Raw genomic sequence first — 15,725 nt, 5'->3', positions numbered from 1 at the left:
GCAAAAATTGCTAATTATAAGCAAGGACAGGCCTAGCAGGCTAAGGCTGTCAGCCTATATTAAAAATCATATACCTCCGAGTTTGGCAGTGGAATTCTACTTACCACCTTGACTTTTTTTTTGGTTACATACAAGTATTCTTCCTTCCCTCCCACCACATACACTTTATAAACCCCCTTTTATTTTTATTATACCTCCATATTATTTACAGGACTCCTAAAGATTAAGTACAAACTAGTATGAAATTAATGATAACTTGCTCTTCAAATATGTATCCCATGGCTAAATAAATACCAAGCCAATCCAATAGGGTGATCTGGAGTTATGATTCAGAAGCTTGTGTATCTGTGACTCCAGATGTTTTCTCATTAATTGTAGAGGATTCACTTGATCTGTCAACAATAGTTGCCTTAGAAGTTGGGGTAGCACTATCCAAGGTGAGCATAGATGTCTGTTCTACATTTACAATAGTGCCAGGGTCGACGGAAAAGCTTCCGGCCTGAGTAATGGAGGGAAGCAAATCTGTAGGCACTGTGGATGCTTCTGTGACCAAAGGAAGAAGAGGAACACATTTGGGTGGCATTGATAGAGGTGTTATTCCCATCAGATTCAGAGGCGGCAAGGAGGGAAGGGATGGTAAACCTAAGGGGAAAAAAAAAAAAAAAAGAAAAAAAAGGCAGTGAGCTGCTGCATGCCACAGACAGGTCTGGAGAGATTCTCTATTTGCTTAAAATTTTTACCTTCTCTAATCTATTTACTCTTGGAGAGGAGGAAGCTTTTTGAACTTAGTGTGAGCATGATATACACGCAGCATTGACTCTGCGGGCTAGTTTCAAGCCTGATACTTTTCAGATTTCTGAACTGAAGAATCAGAACAAACTCAAGATTGCTTCTACTTCCCCAGAGGACTAGGTATTTAATGCATTAACACTGGAGATTAGATTTTTCTGGCATTCACTGAAACTGCCAGAAACAAGAAGTTAACAAGAGCCTTCCTCCACGTAAGCTTTCAATTGCTTTTTGCTTGCTTCATGATTCTATGTGCACCTTCAGCTGTTTTGTTTTAAATAAAACCATAAATCTAGTATTAGTTTGTACTTTTGGCATTCAGAGATGGCTTCGATCTCCTCATCTAGCATACAAGGAAACACCTCATATTTTCCTCCATAAAGCTATACACTTTCATTCTTGGCACAATCTCTTCTGAGATCATAAATCAGGTAATATAAGATGAAAAAACTAAATACAGACACAGGTTTAGAATTAGTTTATCTAAAGACATATTCCTTGTCTAGCTAATCTGGGCACTACTGTCAACTCCCATCTCAGGCAAACATTCAATTTATCCTCTTCAAGACTCCACCAGATGGATCTAAATGAGAGTGTCAAGGATCATCAAGGAGAGACCTGCTATTGCAGCGTTTCAGTTTGCAGAAGCACATACCAGGCTGTATAATTTCTGGAACGATGTGTGGTGCAGGTAAATTAAGTTTAGACAGATCTGTCAGGTTGGGAAGCCCTCCTGGTAATGGCATCAGACCTAAAAGAAGAGTGGAAAAATTACAGCTGAAAACTTAGAATTGTTTTTTCTAACTGTTTCTGAGATCTTATCGACCATTTAAAGTTTTTTTTTATATTGTTTTACATCTTGATTATAATTTTTACATATAAGAATGCAAATTCACTTGAGTTCCAGCTTTTAAGTCACACAATGAAAACAGACATTGTGGAGGAAGTCTGAACTGGCAAATACATAATTCCAACCTTTCAGATTTTTCTGAGGAAAGCAGAATCTTATTTCAAGGAATTGGTAGGTTAGCATTCCAAGTTCAGCTTTTAACAAAGGTAGTTATTTCACTACAGCACTATACCAGAAGCCCTCCATTCCTCATCTGAAGGGCAGAAGATAATAATAGGATGAAATACATAGTATTTCTTATCTCTAGTATTGATTACTCTATTACTAGTCTTTGCTACTTTGTTCATAACTAGAGTTTAACACAAAAATATATAGAAAAGGCAAGACAAGGTAACCTTCAAAGTCACAAATAACTGAAAATAGAAGAGAAACATATGATGAACACAATGTGTGCCCTTCCATCCTAGTGTTTGCTATGGCGCATCTTTCCACTCCTGAATTTCCTGCCTTAGAAGAGCTGCATTTCTGGGACAAGGGCCCTACTTCTACTTTGCGTTTAGCTCAGAGAAGGCTAATTCTGAAACAAACTGTTGCTATTGCAGTAATAAGATGGGTAGGAGAAAAATCTTAAAGCAAGGCCACTGTACACAGATTTTGATTAAAAACCCGTCATCTTTACCTACCTGTGAATTCATTAGCCATAAAGGCTGACATAATCTGACTCAAAGACCTTTCAGTTCAGCTACAAGCAACTTTTGTTTGAACTTTTTTAAAATCTGAAAAACAAGATGAGCTTTCACACAAATTCACTCAATTTTTAAATCTCCTGTATATTTACTACTTAGTTTCACTTGTATGGCCATGCGAATTGCAAGAAATATTTTCATAGCTTTCAAAAAAGCAATGACACTATTCAGAGAACAAGGTGAAAGGAAAATTTCTATTTTCAGATTTTTCAGGAAGGGGTGGGTAGGGAGCTGGGGAAGAAGAGGACATTAACAGAAGCTGAACTTCTTAGTAGTTTGCTACTTTATCTAAGCAGTACAAGATTAAAGTTCTCAGCCCTTGTCTGCATGCACCTAGCTCTGCTACACATTTTTCCTATGCTAGAGAGCATACCTCCCAACATTACTTGAAATTTTCAGACACATCTTTATCTACTTGTCTCACAGCATACAAAACATACAACTCCTTCAGTGTTTTGGAATGCACGATTGAGTCCTGTACCAGTGCACCAATTACACGGTAAAATCGTATACAATCCTCATTTTACCCACCGTGAATAATTCTGTAATACTAGTGCTCGAAATGTTCATTATTATCAGGAAATAATGCACACCACTTTGTAGGCAAGACTCTTCCTTTTGTTATACCAGTTTTAATTACTAAATTCAGAAACAGTAACTGCAACATACAGTTCTATATTGTTAACCCTCTATTTATACTAAGAAGAATGATATGCTAGGTATTAAAAAGGAGTTTCCTAAAATAGAGGTTTTATGGGTGAAAGGAATGCAGAAATAGGCAAAGTGTGCCTTCTCAGGTCTTCTGTCCTGATGTCCCAGTGCAAAGGACAAACTGGAAACCGTGAAGCTATTTGCAAAAGTATTTTGCAACATACAATTTATGAACTATGGAAAGTAACAATATATCAACTCAAGAAATACTGCAAATAGCGAAGTTAATACCTTCCTGAGAAATCCTGAACTGCTGCATCTACTGTGCAGGGGGCCCTAAAAGGTAAATGACTGTAAACTTTGTTGCCCACTCAGTCCTCTGTGCTACAGATATGCCGTCCACACATTCTAAAAAAATTCTTAACGTTGTAGAGGTTGTATAGGGATCTGTAACATGAAACGTTTAGGTTGTATGAAGTTTACTCTCCCGCCCCTGCAAACGCAGTGGAAGAGACAGCCCTCTTCCCTTGCTCCATAAGATTTTTGTTTCAGAAATGTTTTAAGAAATTTTACCTACTCACCTGGTAATGTGGTTGCTGGGTTAACTGGTGGCACAGAGGTAAGGGACTGACTGACTTGTGGTGGTAATAATGGAACTGTTGGAACACCTGGTGGAGTATACAGGAAAACAACATTAATTTTAAGCATACAACAATTCAGTTCCCTTCCTCAAGGAGCACAAATGAATAACTGCTTACAGGAGAATTACTATTTGCCTTAGCCTTAAAATGCTGATGAAGAAAAATATTTTTTCTAAATAATACACATTGTATTTCTGATAGAAGTTGTTTGCAATTATTTTGCGAGCAAGTAGGGCACAATTGTAGTACTCGAGCCTTTGCTGTTGATAAAAGTTTGAGGAAGAGAAGATTTTCTTCTATCTTCTGCCTTCTATTAAATTGATAGAAACACCTGTGAATGCAAAAAAGTCAGAAGCCCCATACATTTCAAAAGTTAGTTACTTTCATACTAACCTGTACTGAGAACATTACTGACAGTAGTTGAGGGTGAACTAATAGAAAGTCCTGAAAGACTCTGTTCAAGGCCTGCTGACACAGGAGGTAATGTGGCTGAGGGATTAACTGATGACAGCTGAACCTTATTGAAAGGGAAAAAAAGAAAGTTACATCATTAGGGTGTGTTTCCACAAGAACCAATAGAAGCAGCAAAGCAATAGAACATCATAATCCATTTTTATCAAGCCAAAGAAGTGACTACAACTTACCTCTGTGAAGCCATCTTTGAGGGGACTGAGAGATGTGCTAGGCAACTGTCCCGGGAGAGAAATTTTCTTTCCCTCTTCAAATGGGCGTGTAGGTATCCTATGCAAATATCCATAACCGATGCCACATCCTAGGCTTTTAAAATATGAACATTTACAAGTCAGTGAAGTGACTTTACAACCACAGACTCCATAGCAAGCAATGCATGAACGACTCAAGATGCCAACAAGTTTCAAGACAAGTTCTGTACAATTTTCCCTCCCCACCAACGTCACCTCATTTTCTACAGAGAAATAATCAATATGAGACAACTGAAAGGAAATTCTGCAGCTTTTATCAAGAAACTTTTAGCACAAAATAAATTTCATGGTTATTTAAACCAAGTAGCTATACTGGGTATACAGCTTGGAATTCAACTCACAGTTGTTATTTGCAGTCCTCTGTTCTGGCTACTGCGCATAACTTACTGTGTAAATACAGCCCCCATTAGTAATTAAATCTGAATTTCAAGTAAATATATAATTTAGTATACCAGAAATGCCTTGGATATAACAACATTCTTTTCCTGTCTTTGTAGAAAACTTAAGCAAGCAGCTTTTAGGCTACTGCTATAACAAAGTCATCTCACCCCCCTGTAACATATTGTCTCCTTACCTGCCTTCTCCACCCCAGGCAGAATTTGGAGTAATCACCACTTCCCGACAATTATCTGTGTCTGTGTTGTATACATAAAGTTTTAATGGCTTTGCTTCATGCGTTTCAATAAGAGAAAAGAGATCTTCAGACTGCAAAATGAGAAAAATTAATAAGGGCTTTCTTGTCCTTATTTTATCATTTGACATTAGAACGATCAATCTTCCTAGCCCTAACTTCCTGTAACAGAACCTGGTAACTGATACATGTTGCAGTGGTGCTGCTTTATTGCAAGGCCAACTTTAAGATGTGCTTTGCTAGTACAACCCAGATAACATGTGGCACAACCCAGATTTCAAGTCTGCTATTCAAAATATTAATATTAGAGTACAAAAAAAGTTTCTATCTGACTTCATGAGGATATTTAAGAGCAATTTTTATTTCCAGAACTGCATTTAAGCACCAAGAAGAGGCATGATGCCAGAGCTCCTTCCTCTTTGCATTAACTTACTTCCATTAGCACTGAACAGAGACAGAACTGGGAATTGTTTCAAACTGCCCTGATACTTTTTTTTTTCCCCATTTAAAAAAAATCAAATTCTTATTTTCATATAGTTACCTCATTCATCACGGTATCTGCTCCAATGATATAGTCACTATGAGGTCTAAGTCCAGCTAACGCAGCAGGAGAATTTGGTTCCACTTCCTAGTTTTAAAATGGAAAGTTACAAAACACTCCGTAACTGTCAGGGTGTAGCAGAACAGTCAGAGGTGCACTTCACACAAGTTTTGAGTCAGACAGACAAACTGGTCAAGTTTTCAGCACAATTAGTAGAATGGTCGTTGAACTAGAGAAAGAGTGGCTAGATGACAGTCTCTTTTGATACTGCTACGAGCAGCTCCTATTATTGTACAAACCCACTGACTTAAATACAAGATTTGATAATATACTCACAGACATACAGTTCCAGTTCAAAAATCTTTACAAAGCCAAAATCAATGAAGAGAAAACAGACCAATTTGACCTCATGGCTTTTGTACCCCCTTGCAAGTTACTTTTCAGTAAAAAGATACAAAGTTTAACACTAAGCAAGTGAGAAAAATACTTGGAAGTCTGTACCTACCAAAACATGCCACACATTTTCATTGGCCCCATCAAAGCTGCAGAAACGAATGCTCACGCCCAGCAGGCCCTGTCCACCCCACATGTTGCTGGGGGTCACTGAAGTTTCCCTCAGTTCCAGTGTTTTGCTACTGTACACCAGCATTTTTACAGGTTTTTCAACATTTGCTTTCAACAGGTCCTTGAGAGTGTCGTTGTCTTTATTCTGCAAATGTTCAAACAAGAGCTTGGTTTAGTGCTTAACACAGCAAGCATACAGTTCTATAGCACCACTTCTCTACTTCAGAGGTCCTACCAACACCATGCATTACCAGAATAGGTATCTACAGCTATTTGATAACAAGCTTCCCATCCCTTCACAATTCTAGGATACAACTCCAGCGAAAACCTGGGATTTCACAGTAACAGGTCACGCTTCCCAAAGCACTTCAATTAAACCTGTGATTTGATGTACCTCACAGCTTTTCAGAGGCTTTCTTGAATCCAGCTGGACCGGTGGAAGAGCTTACCCACAGCTGTTCTTTTCCGCTGCTGTGACCGTTTGTTGTCTCACTACAGCTCTGCTTGAAAACTTTCTTCCATGATTCCTGCCCAGCTAACAGCTTTGACAACAGCTCTTTCAACCAACCTGTTTTGACTGAAATGAGTTTGCAAGTTCTCACACAAGCAGTTTTACAGACAGAACTAGGGGGGCACTAACACAAGCAGCTCATGGTGGATCAGTAGGTAGTACTACCTCCTGCTGGCACAGATGTCTGCAGAGAGCACATCTGTCTGTCTGCACCTTCTCTGCATTCTACAGCTAAATTTTTCATAGATTGTAGCTACAGGGTGAAGGAAATTAATTTCTGATGCAATTAGGCTTTCTCATTTTAAACTAAGGAGAAATATTTTATATACATTTAAATAAAACAAATGCATTTGTTTACCTATAAAAATAAGATTCTCAACACATTACTTATATTCAGAGTTATAAAATGGCAACACACTTACCAATCTTGAACCGTTAATGGACACGATAAAATCAAAGAATGGCTCCAAACCAGCTCTATGCCCCGGTGAGTTTTCTTGTACCTACCAAAGTTAAACAAGAATTTAGCAAAAGAGTACCAATGCTGATTCATAGATTAAAATTGTATTTCTACTTGTGCAAACTGTAGCTCTAGAAGGTACTGATGTTTGTATGGATGAATTTTACATGTTCAAATATAATCTTTTGGGTCAAAAAATCCCTTCCTTAATTAAAAAAAAAAAAAGAGAGAAACATTTAAAAAGAATCAGTAAATTATAAATTATTGAGGAATGACACAACAGTAGCCACTCCCTGGGACAAGCAATGTGTAACAGCTGTGGCAGATAAACTGGAGATATTTATTTCAATAAAGGAGATTATGGTCAAAGGGCAAGCTTAATGAATTCTGAAAAAGTTGGTTAAACATCAGTAGCTTTCCAAAGAAGTACCAACATTGGACCTTGCTTCTTGTCTAATCCTTACTAGAGGAAAAGGAGAGTCACATCTGTGTTAGCACAGGTTGTTATCTCATGATTAAACATCACCTGTTGACATTCTTGAGACATAGAGGGCATCTGTACAACCAATGATTCATTAACATACCAACAAGCTTCAAGAAAAGGGACACATGCCAATTTTGCAGCCATGGCAGCTCAAATAATTCAACCCCTCCACTAGGTCAAGGCCTAAGTATTGGCTCCATGTTGCTTCCAGAAGCTTAAGGCATGCTTTTAATTCCAAATGGAGTAACTGAGACATTTGCCAGTGTTGTTTTTTTCACTATTACTTTTGTCTGTCAATAATGCATGTAACTGTAATATGGCTACCAGATTTCTCCTACAGCCTTTGTAGCAAAGAACATCTTTATTTGTGAGCTGATTCATTTCACCCACTGGCTTTTTCTTTTATGTGTTACATTCATCTTCCAAAAAGATCTAAAGTGCGTTACCCTTTACAGTATAGTTTATTACATTATGTGTTATTCTATCTGACTGAACTGGTACAAATCTGCTAGTTTGTTCGATACCGGTCTGATTCTGCAGGAATTTAGTTTTCTTAATATGACTCATCTAGAACAAAATATTCTAATATGAAAAAAAATAAAGCTTGACTACTACTAAAACTGTCCTCTTAGAGTCTATTGATCTCTGCCTGACATATTCATAAAATCAGAGCTTGGAAAAAACTCAGATACATGTGGGTAGCTTTCTGTAACAGACGCCAGAAGCTTAGAACATTAGTGTCACATAACCTAAACATTCATTAAAGAAAAAAATAATCTGGAATCAGTAGTTCCAGGGTCACATCATACACACTGGTTGCTGTCCAAGATTTGTAAAGCAGCAAAAAAGCACAAAACCAATATGACCCCAAAGTAACAACAATCACTGAGGCAGCAGTAACACCCCCAAACTCCACATTTATAATTTCTAACTAGAACTTGAAGTGTGTCTACAGAAGTGTCTCTTCAAGATGCCTGCATGCTCCTTGGAGAGAATTTCCTACAGCTGGGGGTACGGATATTCTCCCTGGGTGCCAAGGGGAGAATTAACTGTACGGAACCACAGCTCTCCATCACCAAAGTAACTTGCAGTCCTGCTAACTAGATCGAAATTACTGCCTCCATGTTACTAACCCAATCTGCTGGCTCAAGATGCCTCTCGCCAAGAATAACCAGAGATCAGATAGCAAGCTGTGCACCGGGTCAGAGGGTAAACGTGCAAGCTAAGCTCCATGTAGCAGACCCTCGGACACTAGCTGCACAGAAACTCCCAGGCACACTGTGGATGTTGCTTTGACATTGGTGGACTGACCTTAAAGCTCATTTTTAAGTTTAGATATTAAAACTTTCAATAATGCAGAGCTACCGCAGAACAGCCTCCACAAATAGAAATTTTAGCTTACGAGAAAAGCCACAGAGAGGCTAAAATACACTATATGAATTATTCTTCTCAAATGTAGAAAGCATTTACTTACTAAGTTGGGTACTCAAGGCCTTCTTGCCAAAGAAAGGTTAAATGAACAGTTTCATGAAAGCAGAGTTAATGAACTCTGGTTTCCTATGGACATGCTCCATAATTGCACTCTCAGGCTTGAAGTTTCTCTTGTAATTAAGTCATTCAAAACATCCTCTCCTCTGATGTGGTTTTTCTAGTAGCTAATGTAGGATGATCTTGGGCTGATTGTTGTTCTTCCCTCAGTTTAGGGAGGTGACTAATTAAAGTGCAAATACTTTAATAGCCTCTCTCTCTCTCATTCCAGCACCTATTGCATGTGACATATAAGAACTTACATGTTGTGTTTTTAATGAGCCTGCCATAAAGGCTTTATAACCAAAATGAAATCAGCAGATGGTTTCAAAAGTTATTGGGAAAACAAGAATTTTAGAGACTGAACATGTCTTTCTAACCTCACCGTTAAAAATCAGTAAACCCAGCAAACTGATACATTTATTCAGATAACATATCAGATTGTTAGGACTGGATACATGTCATGGCCTTGAACTTATGAAAAGCCAGACTTCATTCAGCCAGCAGGACAGCTGCAAAAGCAGCCCTGACATGGGCCACTCTTTATTCAGAGATTCTCCTCCATTTCCAAATGAACTTCTTAAAAAAAACCCAAACCAACAAAACCCCTACACCCTGACACAATATCCCTCCTCCAGGGCCTCTGACAGATTATATCCTGAGCACTGTGAACCAACAGTGACCAGTATTCAATAAGGAAATATTTTAAAATTCGAGGGAGCTCCTAAAACAAATGAGAATTAAGTATGTTCAGCATCCATCTATGTCAAGCTTGCTGGCACCTGGGATGTATAGATTTCGTAGTCTAAGTAAATTATTTATAGTCTGCCCCAAACTGATGAAGCAACTGCGAGAGTTTCCAAGTTTCAAATGATTAGTTGCAGAAAGTATCTTCAGAAGTTGAACACCTTCCCCCAAATCCATCACAATCCTGAACATCTCTGCATAGTTTGCTCCTAAGTAGGCATGTAAAAAGAGCCAGGAAACTGAATCTAAAAGAAATCAAGCTCTTATAGTTGCATCAATCATACATGCACCTCAGAAGCATGTAGCTGCATCAGTTTTGTCATCACATTTCCTCATGCTGCCATGCACAGGTTCAGTCACAAAAAGTTTCCTATTTGCCTAGCTTGTTTGGGCCCAACGTCACCGACGGAAAAGCATTTTTATGCCTGGCAGTCCCAGAAACACGAAACAGAAGTGCCGAGTTCCCTCCGTATGAAAAGACTCCTCTTTAAAGAAGTGACATACTCAGCCCTGCAGAACAGTGACACTGACCCCATACAGTTTTTATGTCGCACCACCGTATTTTCAGCCTGCTACCTGCACAATTCATCACCATCACACAGTGCCAAATGCACAGCACAGCTCTCTGCTCAAAGCTCTGTGGCCACGGTTCTCTTCCAGGAAGAAACGATAACCAGGGACCTTAGGAATACAAGGGCACAAAAACCTTCTTATTAATGATGGAAACAAAGATTCCATGTACATAAACTCTAGGCCTCCTGAGCAATCTGGCTACGTGCAGCTTTGCTATATTCCCCAAGTAGGTATTCAGTAACTTGCCTTTGTAACTAAATAAGGACTGAGAAATAATCAAATAATGACATCTACAACAGATGCCAGTGCAGGCAAGATACCACCCATGGCAGCTTGGGAAGCCTAATTGTCTCAAAGCCAGCTGTTATTTCAGACATGCAAGTTACAGACACCTGTGGGTAAATGCCATGACTCTCTAACAGCAGAGAAAAGCAGTGAAACAGACTACACGGAGAAGCTGTGGAACTGCCACCACCGGAGCCTTTTAAGAGCAAGCAAAGAAAACCTCTATCAAGAATGCTGAATCTCAGAGGCAGAAAAGGGCTGTATGACCCTTTCAGCCTTGTACAATGCTGCAGGACTTGTTTCTCACCGAGATGACAGCACTTGGACATCAGGGCACATAGATCACATGCTAATTATTTCCCTTTTAATTCACTGTCAAGAGTTAAACATGGAAAAGGTTTCAAGGTCAAGATACTAAAAAGACTTCTTTTCTGGTAAGTACATAAAGTTTCTCTTTGCTGAACACCTTTCCCGACACTATCACTCTATGCCTACACAGTATATAATGTACATTACACATTATAATAAAGCTCCTTAGCAACACAATGGTCACAAATTTAAGCCCCGACCGAGCAGTGCTACAGTACATGGAAACCCTGATTTTCAGAGGCAGATGAAGGCTCTTGCCACTTCTAAGTGGACACTAGTAGAAGTTATCTGACTTTCAGAAGTTTAGCTTCAAGCACTAAATATACAACTGTCAAGGAATAGAAACTATGAAGCTTTTTTTCCCCCCCATATTAAGAAATGCTTCCTAAGGAATATTTACTTTATTATCAACAAATGCTGAAAGAAGTTTTCCAGTAGTTCTTCCAACCACTCAGTAACTAGTAATAAAATTTCACTATGTATCATGTTATACGCAATTCCTTTTAGGTCTGATAGAATCTATTTTATTTCTGTCAGCTATTTTAACATATTACACAGTGTAACTGTATTGAATTTCCTTACGAAACACCCAGTTTTCAAGAGAAAAAGCTTTATAAGCTTTTTGTAGGAAAACAGATTTCCTATATGTAGCATCAAATTTTATATTAGCACAGAGAATTTAACTTGAGCTTTTAAAATGTGAGCCTCCCTTGAAAAGTTAAGTCATCCCTTTACAGCAATACATTTGTATCTCTACTATAACAAACTGAGGCACCCAAGTAAAAGTTAGAAATCTAAACTTTGGGCAGTGCTGTTCAATATCTTTTAGAGAAAACGGTACTTAATACAGCAGCATACAAATCTCTTGCAGATAAAAATTCTTACATTACCTATTACTTGAAGAAATTGTCAAATGATTACAACAGCCTGAGCAAACTACAGCAGTTTTGCATTGCTGAACAAGAGTTACTGAAGATTTTGCTTCATTCGGTTTTGAAGAGCAGAAAGAAATGCATTCTGAGCAATAAATAGTCAGACAGTTGCTCTAATCAGTCACATAACATATGTTAAAAGAAATTTACAGAGAAGAAAAAACAAACGATGGAGAAAATTCTTACAGGTAAATAGCATTGCATGCTACCAGCCTGGGAGGTACTAGCTAAAAGAAAGATTTATGAGCACGTTACATGAATCAGTAAATGTAAGTCTAACAGCAAAAGCACATACTATAAAGAAAAATGTATTCCAAAGAATTGTTTCAAACAAATGACTGATTATGTCTACCTATGAAGAGACCAGGGCAACAAAACAGTTTGTAACCTTCTCTCCCTCTCAGCAAAAATAAACACCTCCCCTGCCCCCCCCCCAAAACCAAAGGGATACTTTTTAATGTCTTGAAACTCAAGAGTGCAACCCACAGTAACTTTTTCTGTCAAGTATGCACATGATGAAATCGCTTTCCTTCAACAGCGCTTCAGTCCTGGAGTGTTACCATTTCCTGTACAAGGGCACTGATAATAAAGCTCACAATGAAAGCGACACTGCACCAAGTATTAGCAGGAGCTGCCAAAAAGAATTAAGTAATCTGCAGAAATTACATCAGAAATTAATGATGGAAAGCCTTTAGAATTGTTCACTTACTGTATATATTTCTGTTCCTGTCTGATGTGACCAGGATGAAAGACTTGCTACCAGTTTTGTAGGTAGGCAGTGTGTACAGTCTAAAAGTCTCACCGTAGGAAACCTGTAACTTGCAACAGTCTGAGTTTCCTCATCCCTCTGGCAACTTCTACTTGGCTCCTGCGGTCATTCTGAACCATGTAACTCATTTGTTTCATAGCCTTTTAACATGTATTTTTCATTTATGTGCCCCACCCAAACAAATTATTCCAAAAATTTAAAAGATTTTCTGACATTTCTCTAGTTTTCCAGCAACCAATGAAATCCTAAAGAATGACCACTATATACTATTTACAGAAGTTTGGCATTCTCAAAGAAATATGACCTTATCTGAATTAGATCTGTAACACTTCTGTGACTACTGCTGTTTTCCTTTTACTATTCTCATTTATCTCATTGAAATACTGAGCTCAGAAAGAAAGGCTACTTGAGAATAAATTAGAAGAAAACAGCAGTATTGCTCAGCCCCAGGTTCTACCAAAGGTCGATCCATGAAGACAGACAGAGCACATGCGTCAAGCTCCTCTAACAGTGTGAGCTGAACACGTGTCTTTAACAAACTTACTACAGAATACCAACTGCAAAATTAAACTATAAAAAGCATAAAGGAAAAAAAAAACTATAGAGGAAAATTCTAGCCACTTGTATGCCACATGCATTTCAATATAAATGTTCCACATTATAAATGTGAAACTTCAGAATTTTTCTCTACTCTGAATCTATGCTCCCAACTGCATATAAGCACTGGCCTAATTCCTGTTAGACCGGGATCATGATGCAATTTAAGATGCATGTCCACAGAAAAAAAATAATTGCTCATTGTTGTGGCATCTGAAGACATCAGCAAGAAGTGGAAAAAATAGATATATCAGTCTGTTATAGTCTGACATATCAGTCTGACAACAGGCAGGTCCTTTCCTGCATTTAATATAAATATGGCTGTCCTCTCAGAAGTCAACTTCTTTAATGTGTACCCACCAGCTACAGTTACAAAGACTGGTCATCAAACGCCACCACTTCAAGTCACAGCAAAAACATTACAACCAAAAAGTGCCTAAACGAAAACAAAAGGTACCAGATTCAAGCAAAATTACAAGAAAAAATATGTAGATTATACTTCATAAGAGAGATGCACCTCAATTTACTAACTTTAATCAAAACTTTGCTTTAAGCAAACACCGTGAACTGACGAATCTGACAAAACTGATGTTCTAACTGCAGAGTACTTACTGAATTACAACCCTCAGAAGCAAAAAGCACGTATTTACGCTGTAGTAAGATTTAAAAAAAAAAAGTCTGCCACTTTTATGAAACTGCAGAAGTGGTTTTTGTGGGGGAAAAGGAAAAGACAAAGTGGATTGGTATATATTAATAATATTGGATCGTTACCATATTAGTAACATTAAAAGGAAGAAACAAAGACCACCATGACTTTAGTCTATATGTAAATTTTAACAGATGAATGTTTGGATTCGATCAGAACATCAACGTTTGCTTCTCAAAAGCATTACGCATGATTTTTTAACACTTGAAAAATGTTCTCTGTTCTTTTTTCACCATGGTATTCTACACATAGTTGTAGCTCACGAGTAGCAATCCATACCAAGTAAGGAAGCACTAATTCACATGCGTCGAGGTCTTGTGCTCTTTCACACGTCTGAGACATGGGGCTAGCTCTAGACAGAGAGCTGATCCGAGAAGGTCGAATGCCAATAAAAAAAATAGCCAAGCTCGGTGCCTCCAGTAAAGGTACACAGGCTCCGGCTGCCGTGGCAAAAGCGCTACCGTGTGGGCAAGGCTATAGCAGCTCCAGCAAAGTTACTGTACCACCCCCGGCACCAGAGTCAAGGACACAACCCAGATACCACTCTGCTCACTGAACGGGAAATACATGCTCAGGAACGGGCTTCCAAAGGCTGCTCGCAAGACCTTTAACACAGCCTACCAAAGTATTCTGTTGCACACAAAACCAAAATTCTGTGGCCAGAATGTGAACAAAAACTAACTATGAAAAATAGCAACATCGCCTTCACTATCAATGCAGCTCTGGCAGGTGTGATGCCTGACATTTAAATACCTTGATACGCCCCTGGAACTACTGTCGAGGAGTGAAGCACCTACAGCTCAGAGCATGATGCAACGATCCAGATAAAGCCTGACGGGTTACCCAAGCCAGTTACCTCAGGGATCGCAGTTCTTAAACTGCGGTTTGAATGTGTGCAAGCCCCTGTGCTGACAGCATTTTCTAGAGGAGAAGCAGCCTTTGCCCTCAGAGGCTGCCCAAAAAGCAGCATCACCTCCCACGCACTGTCCCTCTCGGCCTGTTTACAAGCTGAAACCCAGCCCGGGCCACCCAGGTCTCTCCAGCCGGGGAAAGGAGGCTCGGAGCCCGTCCGGGCTGCCGCCGCGGGCCGGGCCGGGGCGCAGGCCCCGGGCAGCTCCACGCGGCTGAGGCGAAGCCCCGGGTAGCAGCAGCGCGGAGCGCAGCCCTCCTGGCGAGGCGCCCGGAGAACGGGCTGCTCGCTTCCCCGCTCCTCCGGGAAAGTGAGCTGGCAGCGCGGACCCTGCCGCGGATTTCACCGCTGCCAAGGGCCGCGGCGGAGGCCCGGCCACGGGCGCCGGGAGTCCCGGCCGCCGTCGCTGCCCAAACACATTCCCACCGAGCAGGCACCGCGGTGGGGCCGCCCGGCCCGGGGGAGCCCCTCGCGCCACTCGAACGCGGACCACTGGAGGGAGCGGCCGCCGGGCCCAAGGGCCGCCGCCGGCCTAACAGCGCGCCCACCTCACTGCCGCCCTTACCCGCAGGACGTGGTAGCCCTCGGTGCCCCCGCCGGGGATCTCGACACTCTGCGAGGCGCCCATGGCCGGGGGCGGGCGGCGGTGGCGGCGCTGTTCCCCGCACAAAGCCCCACACACCAGGGACGTGGCACTCGCTCCCTCCCTCCCCCACCCGC

General features: G+C 40.2%; 1 protein-coding gene across 1 annotated transcript; it reads right to left on the bottom strand.

The window, feature by feature from the left end:
* Positions 1-256: 256 nt before the first annotated feature.
* GORASP2 (golgi reassembly stacking protein 2) lies at positions 257-15,633 on the bottom strand (the record flags this gene model as incomplete). The annotated part of the gene is made up of 10 exons (XM_082001483.1): positions 257-642; positions 1,445-1,540; positions 3,618-3,704; positions 4,071-4,194; positions 4,322-4,454; positions 4,974-5,104; positions 5,572-5,658; positions 6,077-6,280; positions 7,069-7,149; positions 15,571-15,633. The coding sequence occupies 10 exons, from the start codon at positions 15,631-15,633 to the stop codon at positions 323-325; spliced, it is 1,326 nt and encodes a 441-aa protein (XP_081857609.1). The 3' UTR covers positions 257-322.
* Between the last annotated feature and the right edge of the window lie 92 nt (positions 15,634-15,725).

This window comes from Phaethon aethereus (assembly GCF_964289735.1).
Source record: "Phaethon aethereus genome assembly, chromosome: 6".
In the NCBI taxonomy this organism is placed as follows: Eukaryota; Metazoa; Chordata; class Aves; order Phaethontiformes; family Phaethontidae; genus Phaethon; species Phaethon aethereus.
The sequence above is the reverse complement of the archived record's forward strand: the minus strand, read 5'-3'. Positions and strand labels throughout refer to the sequence as shown.